General features: G+C 37.3%; 1 protein-coding gene across 6 annotated transcripts in view; it reads left to right on the forward strand.

Annotated features, from left to right (window-relative positions):
- Window positions 1-12,974, forward strand: part of tcf12 (transcription factor 12) — a 182,944-nt gene extending 169,970 nt beyond the window's left edge. For all 6 annotated transcript variants that reach the window (XM_061881865.1, XM_061881874.1, XM_061881881.1 and 3 more), the window contains 3 exons: window positions 4,012-4,241; window positions 4,587-4,740; window positions 9,416-12,974. In XM_061881865.1, coding sequence (XP_061737849.1) covers window positions 4,012-4,241; window positions 4,587-4,729 — 373 coding nt within the window. In that variant the 3' untranslated portion in view covers window positions 4,730-4,740; window positions 9,416-12,974. The remainder of the gene's footprint in view (window positions 1-4,011; window positions 4,242-4,586; window positions 4,741-9,415) is intronic.
- Window positions 12,975-13,966: the final 992 nt, after the last annotated feature.

Genomic DNA, 13,966 nt, shown 5'->3' on the forward strand with positions numbered 1-13,966 from the left:
TTGCTGCTAATAATACATTTGGATGATTACAATTTGAACACTTTTAGTTCCAAACCGGTTGTTGTTCTAGAGTATTTATTAGTAGCCAGGAAGAAGTTATATTTTTCACGTGACGAATGTAAACAGAGGTCACAACTAAAGAAGTATATTACCTGAGGGGGCGTGGCTACAGGATAGAGTTGCCAAATGGGAAACATCTTCTGAGTTACATGGGACATGTAAGTGTCAAAAAGACAGCCAAAAGGGGTTGGTAGATGATAATAGATTTAAAGGTAAAATATAGTGTAGAAATGCACCCAATTCTTATTTGGGGTAGCCCGTCTGTCATCTTCTCTTAGCAAATCAAAAAATAAATTTGGTAGCATTTACTATTTCGTTAACTACAAGACTTGTGCTGAATTGGAAGGTTGCAACGCCTCCCTGCCACACCCACTGGATTAAAGATATATATTTCCCTGAATTGGAGACTGCAATTGAATGGTTGTTCTGTGATTTAAAGAAGTATGTGGTGCTCTCCTAAAATATGTAAAAGAGACTGGTCTCAAATTTATCCCCGAATGAAAATTAATTGAAATGCACCATGTTGGGGCCATTTAATAGTGCAGTTGTCAATATTTGCCTGTACTTATTTGACTCATGTTTTGTACTGTTTTTTTCCTGGGGCGGACATTTGATTTGTGTTGAATTATATTTCAGGGGGATGTATATGACAAAAACTCAGACAATTAAAAAAAAAAAAAAAAAAGCTATTTTAGCATCCTTGCTGGCGTTAGACTTTTTCTGCTTCAGTATGGTGCTGACTAGCATTGAAAAGCTAAAATTGATTGCCAAGTTGGCGACACGCTTGATCCCAATTTAGAAGATTTGTTTCTTTTATTTTTTTTAATTCTTTGAATATCATGCATTTCTTCTTCTCAGCACTGTCTTTCACACTCAACCTTCTCTTATACATGCTGAGAAAAACAAATGTATGTGCATTTCTAGCTATAAGCCAATTCTAAGGAGTAAGACCACATGTTTTGGGCAGATTTTACGGCATTCAATGTGACATTTGCTACACTAACTAATGGCGGTAATGCTTATAAATCACATTTTTTCTTGCAACTCAAAGCAAAATGGTTAGCTGATACAGCTCTGATCTCAAAACACACTTAAAGGTGCTGTTTGCATCTTCCTCACAGTAACATTTTTCAAAGCAATAAATATAACAAGAACACCACCAGCTAGCTTATGTTACCATTAATGGTTTAACACGGGGTGCTCATTACGTCGATCACGAGCTACCGGTCAATCGCGAAGTGTCAGTCGATTGCCAGCCAGCCATTAAAGAAATACTCCTAAAAATTATCGATCATCAATCTTCACAATGACGTCACTTTTGTCACTTGATTGATATTTACGGAACCCAAAGATCTTGTGAGAGGACACTGGCTGCTGTGAGCTCAGTATTAAGAAAAAAACGACAGACAGGAAGGCGAGAAACACTTTTTATTTTAACAGACTCTCGCGCCTCACCTGTCGTCAAAAGCCTAAAGACCGACCGCACGGTTCCTGTCTTCATAATAAAAGTACTGCTCCATCCTGCCTGTGCTAATAAAACAAGGATCTCAGAAAGCTAGCGCACACAAGTTAGCAAGCTTTCGGAGTTTGCCGTCAAATCGTCAATGTATTTCTTGTACCATTTTTAAAAAGGAGTATGGTAGCTGGACAATTGGACAGAAACGAGAACTTTTTTTCTCCTCCACAATGTAAATTCGAAATATGGACATTATCAGCACTACTGTGAATCCTGTCCGATCAATGCAAGTCATCAGAATCAGGTAATACACCAACTTATGTTATTGTCTTCCTGAAAGAAAGGAATCTATATGTTAAGGTTATGGTTTGAGTTTATTTGAAACACGGTCAATGATATGATGTATGTGTTAAAAATGCTTGTATTGTTATTAAACATCTTTAACATGTTAACAGAAAATGTATTTGTGGTTGTTGGTTTTGGCTCAACATGTTTGAAGTGTTGCTTCCCTTCATCGGGACTTTTTTCCTGCAATTTATGGTAATGGGCAGATTGTCGTCAATTATTTTAGCCTCAGCATGCTTTACCAACACAAAATATGTCCAGACTTCAGATTGTGTCTGTTTACTTTGAGAGCAAAATCTCAAGAGCAACGTCCGTGTGTTGTTTCCCACAATTGCAAACAGCGCTAGTGCGCATGTGCCGTCTTCGGAGGTGCGGCTGCTGCTGCGTTTCCAGGAAGCGTGCAACGTTGCCTGAAGTGTGATTAATTAATGACGTTTTTTTGATAATTAAAACATTAAATGGTATTACTAACTGTTCTGAATTTTACTGTGGTTTATCATTTTACCGTTACATCCCTAATCCAAGTCACGCTGACCTCACTCTCTTGGCCTCGTCAGCTCCGTTTCACCCTTCCTTCACGCTCGCTTCTATAACCAGTAGTTAATCCTCCTCATATTCAGCTTCAAAAAGATATGGTTGTGAATCCTCATTTGTCCAAAATTAGCAGTCTTCATCTTTTATTATCAAGTCTACCATAATTACAAAACACAAGTGTTCGTTTCCGGAAGTAGGAACACACATTTGGTGCCGGAATTCGGAAATGTGCTGCTATGGAAACGGAAATGAATGTGCTGAGGAAAGAAGTTTCGGCAATGCTTAAAATGACCAAAACAGGGTAAATATTGTACATATTAAATATTGTTATGAACATATTGTTATTGTTCCTACATTATATATACTGTAGACTTGCAGTGTGTATATAAAACATTGATGGAGGGTTTTTAAGTTTTTTTAGAGGGCTTTGTAGGCTAAAACAGTGACTCCCATTAGCCACATCTTTCAAGCATGTTTTATCATCTTTACAATCCTAAAAAAAAAAAAAACACATGTGTTTTTGTTTCTCATAATGATTGTGAACCAAATGCCAAATTCCAACCAAAAAAGTGAAGTTCACCTTTAAGGCCCTGAATTTATTAAAAGTTTGTGAGTACTTAAACATGTGCAAACCTGATAGCACAGGCAAAGCTGATCTACAAAATGTGTGTATATTGAATTGCGTCTGTTAAGTTAGCAGACTAAGGCGTGTTCTCTGTTTTCATTAATATGCAGAACATATGCTGATCATAAAAACTACCACAATGCTGGGAAGGGAACATGCAAATATATTATTAAGCAAGCGCAACGTCATTTATCAAGACTAATCAACCTTTTGCGATTACTTTTTGGCATTTTATTTAGCACGTGTGGAAAGGATGTGCAAAATGACAGTTCTTCATACGGCTGCAGGATCAGTTCTAGCGATGCACAGACAGACGATGGACTGAGAATCATCCATCCTGCGTGTGTCTGTCAACATTTTGGACGGTCAGAAATAAAATATAAGACTCATTGTCAATTCAGCAATTTCCTTGTATAATTTTAGAGCTGCTGAATGACTTAAGGGACTGATTAGAACCAATTCAATTGATGACAGCCACGTAGGCCGTAGAGTGTCAGCTTGCGTTGTTTTAATGATTTTTTTTTCCAGAAAATATATTACTATATGACATCTCCCACATGAAAATATATCTTTTATTGTGCATTTTCTTGGGTTTGAGTAATTCCAGACACATGAAGGCTGTGGATGCGATCCACAGCCTCACGCACAGAATTATGTGTCAGTGTGCATATGTGTCTGTTGTCTAATTTGCAATTCAGAAATGGTGTTACAGATTGTAGATGTGTGCTGCTGGTTCAAAACATGGCACACAGGTTGGAGCAAGATAAAATAAATATGCAGAAAATGATCAACTGTCTGCGTGGTAAAAGTCTCATATGCACGCAAAATCCTCCTTTAAATAAGGCTGTCCGCACCACTTTTTAATAGCACACGGAGTGTTAGTAAATCACACGCCCACTCACAATACACGCTATTGTATTTTTTGCACACGCTGTTTAGTGTGGATCTTAGTAAATCAGGCCCTATGTTTTGTTTTTTGCATGCGCCGCAGTATCACGGAGGACGAAGACCTCAATCCGGAGCAGAAGGCAGAGCGGGAACGAGAGAGGAGGATGGCCAACAACGCCCGGGAACGCTTGCGGGTTCGAGACATCAACGAAGCCTTCAAGGAGCTAGGTCGCATGTGCCAGTTGCACCTGAAGAGCGAGAAGCCTCAGACAAAGCTGCTCATCCTCCATCAGGCCGTGGCTGTCATCCTTAGCCTGGAGCAACAAGTCAGAGGTCAGTTTCACAGTGAATGTTTCTTTTTATTGATGGTACAATAAATATTCCCTGTGACTCTCAAATTATATTCGGTGTAACTGTGAATCTGTGTAGAAATACCCAACAGTTGGTCACTTGTGAACATTGCCATCCCTTCGAAACTATGTCCTAGTATTTAATCTGTCCGTGGACTCTGTGCTCCGCTCCAGTTGGCTGCAACCTCATTTTAGGTTTGCTCATTCCATTTTCTTTCATCGCCACTGAGCTCACAACGTCCTTCTCTGTTGGTAGCAATAGTATTGGTGGCAATGAGTTTATATAGAACAAAATATTTAATTATCTTTTGATTGTTTCTACCTACAGAGCGGAATCTGAACCCCAAAGCTGCCTGCCTTAAGAGAAGAGAGGAGGAAAAAGTGTCTGGCGGCTCCAGTGAAAGCCAACAAGGTCACACGGGTGTCCACCCAGGTTTGACTGATGCATCCAACCCCATGGGCCACCTTTGAGGCGCTGACAGGTACACTCATTCATCTCAGTGTTTGCATGCCATCTTTTTATTGTCTACTTGTCTCATTAAACTGTCTTTGTCACCAACAGTACATAAGCCAAACTTAGTGTGTTTTATGTGATAAAACAACAACACATAACATCCGCCCTTCACATTGGACAAGCTACAGTAGGACTAGGTAACGTGTGGACGTTTAACTTGATGAATTACTACATTAACCAAAGCATTTGACAATTTAATTAATTTTGATCAACCATTTGATTGAGAAACCCCTCACACAGGTGGCAGACAAAATAAATAATAAGGAATGTTTTGTCATGTTTCTTATTAAAAAATATATTACAGTGGATATAGGAAGTAAACATACCCATGCATAAATATCAGCTTTATCTGATTACACCTCAACATTAATTATTGTTTCACCTTATTTGGGACTTCTAACCTATAATTCTAATGAAAAAAAAAAAAAAATCATTCGTCAGGTGGGCTTATTCTTTTAATCTAATAGTGTTTGGATATGGACAGTTTTTTAAGGTCTTGCCTTTATTGCGTCACAATATTTTTTGTCATATAATGGAATATGCTTCGGATCATGAGCTCCATACACCCTGACTTCATCAGTCTAAAGCATACTTGCCAACCTTGAGACCTCCGATTTCGGGAGGTGGGGAGGCGTGGTCGAGGGTGGGGCGGAGGCGTGGTTTGGGGCGTTGTTGGGGCAAGAGGCGTGGTTAAGAGGGGTGGCGCATAATTCACCAACTCGAGTATTTCATATATATTTCATATATGATATATGTATATAGAAATATATATATATATATATACTGTATATATATATATATATATATATATATATATATATATACATATATATATATATGTATAAAATACTTGACTTTCAGTGAATTCTAGCTATATATATTTATTTTATTATATATATAAATAAAATAAATAGTTGAATTTCCGACGGCACCTATCAAATACACAGTAATAAAAACACAGTTGTTCTACTAACTGGACTGTGCTTGCTGGTTACTAAAAAACAACAACAACACTTACCTTTCACTATTGGAGTAGCCTTTGTTTTTCTATTTGCATATTGGCGAGCGATCTCCGAATCCGGGAACGTATCCTTCACGGATTTCTTGTAGACATCCGCAAATGAGAACGGGATGTTGCTTCCAGCTATCATTATAGCCATCTTTGTCTCAGCATAAGATACACCATCAGGTCTCCATTTTGCAAGGTGGGCCATAATACTGGGTTGTGAACGATGCTGCGCTGCGGATGTTTTGTGCTTCGCTGCCCGTTCATGGCTGAGTTTATCCGTTCGGCCGCCGTGTTCAATGGAGAAGTCTGTTCTACAAAATTTACAGGCAACATACCCCTTCTCCTTTAAACTCTCCTGGATAAACTGAAATTGTTGTTTCCAATCGTTCTGGAACTTGCAAGCTTATTTCTTCATTTTGGTCGTCGACAGTGTAATATATTGGGTTGGAGTCAATAACCAGGCGACGTGATGAAGTTACGTCTCTTTACTGTGGGCTTCAGAACAGACTCCCTAATGCATGTTCCTTGACTGCACTTAAATGTAGAATATATTTACATTCTATTGTATGTACAGTAGATTACAGTATTGTCCTGTTTAAGAGGGTCACAACATTGAGTCAGGTTCTCATGGAGCTGGAAGGGGCGTGGCCCTCCAGCTCCGCCTGAATTTAGGGAGATTTTCGGGAGAAAATTTGTCCCGGTAGGTTTTCGGGAGAGGCGCTGAATTTCGGGAGTCTCCCGGAAAATCCGTGAGGGTTGGCAAGTATGGTCTAAAGCAGTGGTCCCCAACCATACCGGGCCGCGGCTCGCTATCGGGCCGCAGAAGATTTTTTTATTAAAAAAAATTTAAAAATTTAAACTAATTTTTTTTAATTTTTATTTTATTTTTATTTTTTTATTAAATCATCATAAAAAAACACAATATACACTTACAAATAGTTCACCAACCACAAAAAAATATTTTTTTCATGATAACAACGTCCCTTTTTTCATGACAAAGAAGAAAAAAAAAAAAAAAAAAAAAAAGGACACCCCCCCGGGCCGCGGGACAAATTATTAAGCGTTGACCGGTCCGCGGATACAAAAAGGTTGGGGACCACTAGTCTAAAGAATCTGTTGTGCCAACTTTTTAGGCTTTTCTTTTAGATGTTTTAATTATTTTTATTCATTTATTTATTCCCCTCATATTTTTTATTATTGTATACAAGAAATATACTCTATGTGTGTATATATCTATATCTATATGTATGTATTTATACATATACTGTATGTGTATATACGTATGTTGCTGTAAACACCCCTCGTCAAATGTGGCGATTAGTATTTGCTTTTGCTTTGCTTCAAACTTAGGTAAACATTTAAATAATAATCATTTAGATCTGCACAAGGAGTTTGAATAATGACAGGTAATAATGTAGTTGTTACACCTGTCCTGCTGTTCTGCTCCGGTGCAGACCGTCATCAAGGAGCACAGGGAAGAAGTTCCCTTCAGGCTCGACATTTTCGTTTGGTTCACTTTATTTGCCAATGGGTCTGCTAAGCTTGGCTTTCAGGTCAGAATGACAAGGTTGCCAATTTGTGACAGTCTGGCTGCTTTATTATTAGCTTTGCAGGACACAGCTGTACCCGTTCATCACGCAGTGCAGCGCTACCTCTCTCTATTTACTCACCCTCTCACTCACTGACTTCACTCAGACAGCACCTTGACATTATCACAAACCCATACACGCTACTCTCATAAGTTAACCAGCTCCCCTGCTGTGCACATGTAGATACATAACATGTAGATACGTAGACGCGCACACAGCTGCTTGGTTTGGTGCCAAATATTAGCGGGGTTAGGACCGCCGATCTTACATCAACTAGCGCAAATAAAATGACTGAATTTGGTAACAAATTGCTACACTTTGTGTTTTATCTTTAACAGATGTGTTTTGCCTGCTACATGGCTTATCTGTGTACATTTATCCATAGTTTTGTTTTCAGTACTTACTAATAATTGTATTTTTCTGAAAGCACCGACCATGAGTGGCAAATATAAATCACAAATAATTAAATTTAATGTCAATAAAGCTTTTTATTATATTTTTAATCTAATCCTTGATTATGGCAGACTATAAGTAATTTTGAAAATTGTAAATTGTTGAGTGTAACAAGAAAAGCCCAATGAGTGTAATGACCTTTAATCTATGTTTTGTCAGAGTTATTTGGTGACGAACCCCAAGATGCAGAGATGGAGGCAGGCATTGAATGGGAAAACATGGTTTTAATTTAAAATACTACAACTAGAACAAACAAAGGGTACAAACAAAAAGCACGCACGTGGGGCGGATATAACAAACTAAGGGCTATGAACAAACAAATCGGAAGCAGCGAACAAAAAACAGTAAGCTACAAAACATCTACCAAATATAGCTTACCGCTACGCTGCATTCACACCGCCAGTAGGAATGACGAGTAGAAAATGACATTGACACGACAATACAAATGATCCAGCACTGACTGGAGGAACAAAGCAGGTCTTAAATAGTGGCTGGCTGATTGATCCCAGGTGTTGCCAGGTGCCAATCAGCCATAGCTGAGGGTTACACAGCACTCAGGGAGACAAACAGGAAACAGAACCAAAATAAGTGTGCTGACAGGAACTAAAGACAAACGCAGAGGAAAACTAAGACATAGACCAAAACTGTCAGGGACAAGCCTGACATGTTTGAACCTCCTAAAATTGTTTTTGAGTGCAATTAAAGTAAAGCCAAAATTAAAATTTTTTGTATTTCCCTTTATTTTGAAAAGTATTGAAAAGTATCGATACACATTTTGGTACCGATCCCGATACCAATAATTTGGGACAACCCTAGTGTATGTATGTGTGTGTGTGTGTGTGTGTGTATATATATATATATATATCAATAATTTGGGACAACCCTAGTGCAAGTGTGTGTGTGTGTGTATATATATATATATATATATATATATATATATATATATATATATACACACACACCCACATACATATAGTATATATGTATATATATATATATACACACACATATATATATAGTATATATATATATATATATGTATGTATATATATATATATATATATATATATATATATATATATATATATATATATATATATATATATATATATATATATATATATATATATATATATATATATATATATATATATTCCAATACAGTTTTTCAATGTTTAAAACCCATACAGAAGAGAAAGATATAATGTTTTCTCACAAAGGGATTGCGGATGTGGGGCAATATCAAAAAAAAAAAAGAACAAATACTTTTAGGCCTTGCTTTCTATGTTGAGGGACCGTTTTCTTTCATTTATATTCCATACAATTAATATTATTGATAATTCAGTATATTTAAGTTGTAGTGTCTCTTGTTTAGTCTCTTGGGTTTAGGTCTGGGCATTGGCTGGCCTATTCCAAAACTGGACCAAAGCCTGATGCTGTCACCAGTACAGCCATATTTTATTTCATTATAGTTTGAAATGGTTGCCAAAAAGTGGGCATGTTCACAGCCTATGTCCGCAATAGAGTAAATGTGGTTTTCATGTTGCCAAGTGCACCACCTCTGATGATAATATTTCTCTTCTCTCTGACAGAACAAAGACATCCCAAACATTTAGTCCCGTCCGTGCGATGGCGACCTGGCCTCCCAGTGACAAGGGGTGGGACTGAGGGGCGCTCACGCTCTGTTATGCCACTTTGGAGGGTGACAGACCACCTGAGGCGAAACCACAAGACTAACACAATCCAGTCCCGTGACTGACCAGGAGCCCAGCGGTCCATGTGCAAATTAGTCCCCTAAAACCCAGCACATATCACACATATCTGCATGGAGCGTGTTGCTTCTGAACAATCAGAGACTTTGCAATCTCCTCCGACTCCATGTTGAAGTTGTCCCGTGCCTAAGCTCCATTGACAAATGCATTGTAATAGAAACCTTTTTTTTCCTTTCTATTTATTATGTTAATGAGCTCAACATGTATGTCTCAAGGGGAATTGTGTACCGTTTCAAAGAGATATGAGCTTTTCAGATGACCTATGAGTTTGACAGTGTCATTTTTAACCAACAAATCGCTCCCGCCTGGTAAGTCTATGGTGAAATGAGGGCGGAAATTAATTTATGGCCTTTTTCAAGGCATGTTTGTACAAAATAAGAAATGAGCAAAATACTAAAGCCCCTCCCTCCAAAAAGAGAGGATCTATTTATTTTTATATTTTCTGCATTTTTACACCTCACACAAGTTTGTTTGTTTAGTTTAGATCAGGTTGCATGTGCAGACTAATGGCAAACTCTAGTTTCACTGAAAGCTGCCATTTAATCATCAAACTAGAGAATATTTCCTTAAGGGGGGAAAACTACACACCAGATCTTAGCATTCCCTGTATAGTCATCCCTTGCCACATCGTGTGTCACCACATTACAGATTTTTTAAAGTATATTCTAAAAAGGATTTGTCCTAAATTAAACATTTTCAAGCATACAAAAATATTAATAAACTAAAAATATCAATATTACAGTATTATTGGCCACTAGATCAGACTAATCCAATGAGAGCATGCAGTTCAGTATTGTGGCCACTTATTGGCTCATTCTCAGGAAGCATTTCTATATTGGATTAAAAGCGTGTGAAGGTAAGAAAAGGGTGGTATTTCATGTCGGAGGTCGTACGCAGTTGTTTTGCTCGAGCTATGAAAATATTTGATTTATAATAAATGATTCCTACTTATAGGCTCCACCTAAGCGGTATAGAAAATGGATGGCTGTATGGATGATTCCTACTTAGCAGAAATTCATTTATCACAGTCATGTACAGAACCAATTAACAGTGATAAACAAGGGAGGACTGTTTATGTCTACTCTAGTGCTTAGGTCTTCAACAGGGGTCTGGGACCCTTAGGGCAGTGGTTCTCATGCCTTTTATCAGGGATGTACCCCCTATAAACATTTTTTTAATTCAAGTACCCCCTAATTAGAGCAAAGCATTTTTTGTAGAAAAAAAGAGATAAAAAAGTAAAATACAGCACTATGTGATCAGTTTCTGATTTCTTAAATTGTATAACAGTGCAAAATATTGCTCATTTGTAGTGGTCTTTCTTGAACTATTTGGAAAAAAAGATATAAAAATAACTAAAAACTTGTTGAAAAATAAGTGATTCAATTATAAATAAAGATTTCTACACATAGAAGTAATCATCAACTTAAAAGTGCCCTCTTTGGGGATTGTAATAGAGATCCATCTGGATTCATGAACTTAATTTTAAACTTTTCTTCATAAAAAAAGAAATCTTTAACATCAATATTTATGGAACATGTCCACAAAAAAATCTAGCTGTCAACACTGAATATTGCATTGTTGCATTTCTTTTCACAGTTTATGAACTTACATTCATATTTTGTTGAAGTATTATTCAATAAATATATTTATAAAGGATTTTTGAATTATTGCTATTTTTTAGAATATTTAGAAAAAATCCCACAAACCACTTGGCATACCTTTAAGTACCCACTGGGGTACTCGTGCCCCCATTTGAGAACCACTGCCCTAGGGGTTCCACGAAAGTATCTGCAAGGGGATCTTGAAATTCCACAAATTAGAATGTCTTTAAAGAAACTTTAACTTTGATTAAGTAACAAACACATTAAACAACACATAAAATTTTTTGAGCAGGTTTATTCACCTGTCCCTCCAACAAGGATGACCCGCCCCTATCACTGCTGTGCCAATCACAAAGCTCTGTCAGGTGCTCCGCTACTGGCTGAGAGCGCAAAGTCAGCAGCTAGTTGAAATGTTTGGAACATTTTGTGACACGACCAAAAAACACAAGCAAAGAGGAGAACTACGCCTATAAAACGAAACCATTGTGTACAAGATATAGGCATAAAGTGTCCCCTTACTCTCCGTCAGTTTGGGGATCCTTGGCCTGGAAAAGGTTGAAGACCCCTGTTTTAGTGTCACAGCAAGAAAAGGGCATGTTTTTGCCAGCGTTCATGTAAGCAGTGACATTGATGTTGTCAGTTCTGATATTGACCCAATTTATTGTTGTTGTTTTTTATCTGCAATCAATTTACCGGACTGCTTAAAAAAACAAAAACGACGACCACTTTTTCTCCTGGCCTGATTATCGCTTTGTCTGATGACATCGAAAAGCACGTCCACGTTTGTTTTGTTGGTTGTAAACAATTCACTTCATGACTTATATTTTGCTACAGTATATTCTATATCAATAAGCCAGGCTCCTTTCATAAAGTTTGCTGGTCATTTTCATTGTAAGCACAACAATGAACAAAATACGTTTTTTGTCTTTTGGTTATAGCTTTCTTTTGTTTTTCTTTGTATACGTGTGCTTGTGTAATCTTTCTTTTGGTCTTAAGACTTTGTTTTAAATTCCATTTAGTTTGTGTGTTTTATGTAGCTGTCACATACATCCCAAACAAGGCTGCCACATTCACAATGGAGAATGTTCTGTGCAAAAAAAAAAAGGGACTCACTTTTGAATCAAAGACGCCACAGCAAAAGTTTACATTTGGAATCTCTTTGTGTTTTGTGTGTGTCCACTCTCTGAATGTGGCCTTGTTGTACATTACAGTATTCACATGTGTGTGTTCAACTTTATGGATATACATGTGACTTCCTGCTTCTTTTCTTCTTATTTCTTTACCAAGTTAGACTTTGCTGTATTCCAACATACGTTCCCTTGTATAATATATAGAAAAGGGAAAATCGAAATGAGGAAAGAAAAAAAAAACATTTGGCTTATTTTTCAATGTAGTTTAGTATTTTATACAATAATACCGTAAGAATATTTCTAGAACTCTAAACATTACTCTTTATAGATTTTTTTAAACAGAAGATTTGAGTAAAAAGTTTCTTACTTTATTTTACTATATTAGATAGTAAAATGTACAGTTATTTACCATAACCTCTTTGTTATTACCGGCCGGTTAAAAAGACAGGCTTCGATTCGAGCCAACCATCCATTTACACGTCTCTTAGTTGTTGATTGAGAACCATTTTGTGTTCAACTCCAGGGTGTTGCCAATGCACATCACAAAAATTGCGGCAATGAGAATTTGAATTTTCTGTCTTTTTCAACAGAAAAAATATGTATATAACATTTATGTTGCAATAAATGTGCCATCTTTTTTAAAACTAATGGTGTTTGAGAGGTTATTTCACCCCACATTGCTGACTTCTAGCATCGGATGTTCCACTAAATTGTTTCGGGGACCACATTTCCAGAAAGCTAAGGACTTCTTTCTTCACTATTAGTCTCATTTTGTATATTCCGGAGAACCAGGGTCCTCTGCAGTGGACATTTGATTTCGGTCTATTTATTGTGTCAGAGTTACATGAGCGCTCTGCAGGTTTTTAAGGACGTCATGCACGAAAGCTCTTCATCAAAGATCATTTTTATGACAGGACTCAAGTTGAATAGCACAAATGATGAAAAAGAGAGGACCTAAAATGGAACCTTGAGGAACACCACTAGTACAACTAAAGACATTGAACATATGCTGACTGACTGCATCTGAAGTAAACAAGCAACACCTTAGTTACACAAATAACTTTACTAAAACATTTGTAACTACCAAAAAGGAGAGGACTTGAAGGGGTGCCTTGAGGAACGCCCCAGTTAGCAAGCAAGGTTACTAAACTGAAACTGGGGGCCGGTATGGTGTCATTCCCTGGCAGGATTTGGCTCCTGGGACTCCAGTTGAATTTCCCTGCTCATGTTTATTGAGGGCCATGTCGTAATTATGGCTGCCGCTTGTAACAGTGAATAATATATGAATATGAATGTATAAGGATTTGCTTTATGATATTGTTACACAATTGCCTATGCATCTGGTTATTTTGTATATTTTAGCGTTAACGCATGTGATTATTATAAAAAATGATGGCATCATCATTAATGGAAAAAGATGAACCCCAGTTAGAGCGGTGTGATCTGCACCCTTCAAAACCAACTTCGATGGAACTTAAAGGCCTACTGAAACCCACTACTACCCACCACGCAGTCTGATAGTTTACATATCAATGATGAAATATTAACATTGCAACACCTTTTTAGTTTACTGAATTACAATTTTAAATTTCCTTGGGAGTTTCGTCTTCGAAATGTAGAGTAAAATGATGACGTGTACG

The sequence above is a fragment of the Nerophis ophidion genome, linkage group LG02, assembly GCF_033978795.1.
Source record: "Nerophis ophidion isolate RoL-2023_Sa linkage group LG02, RoL_Noph_v1.0, whole genome shotgun sequence".
Classification (NCBI taxonomy): Eukaryota; Metazoa; Chordata; class Actinopteri; order Syngnathiformes; family Syngnathidae; genus Nerophis; species Nerophis ophidion.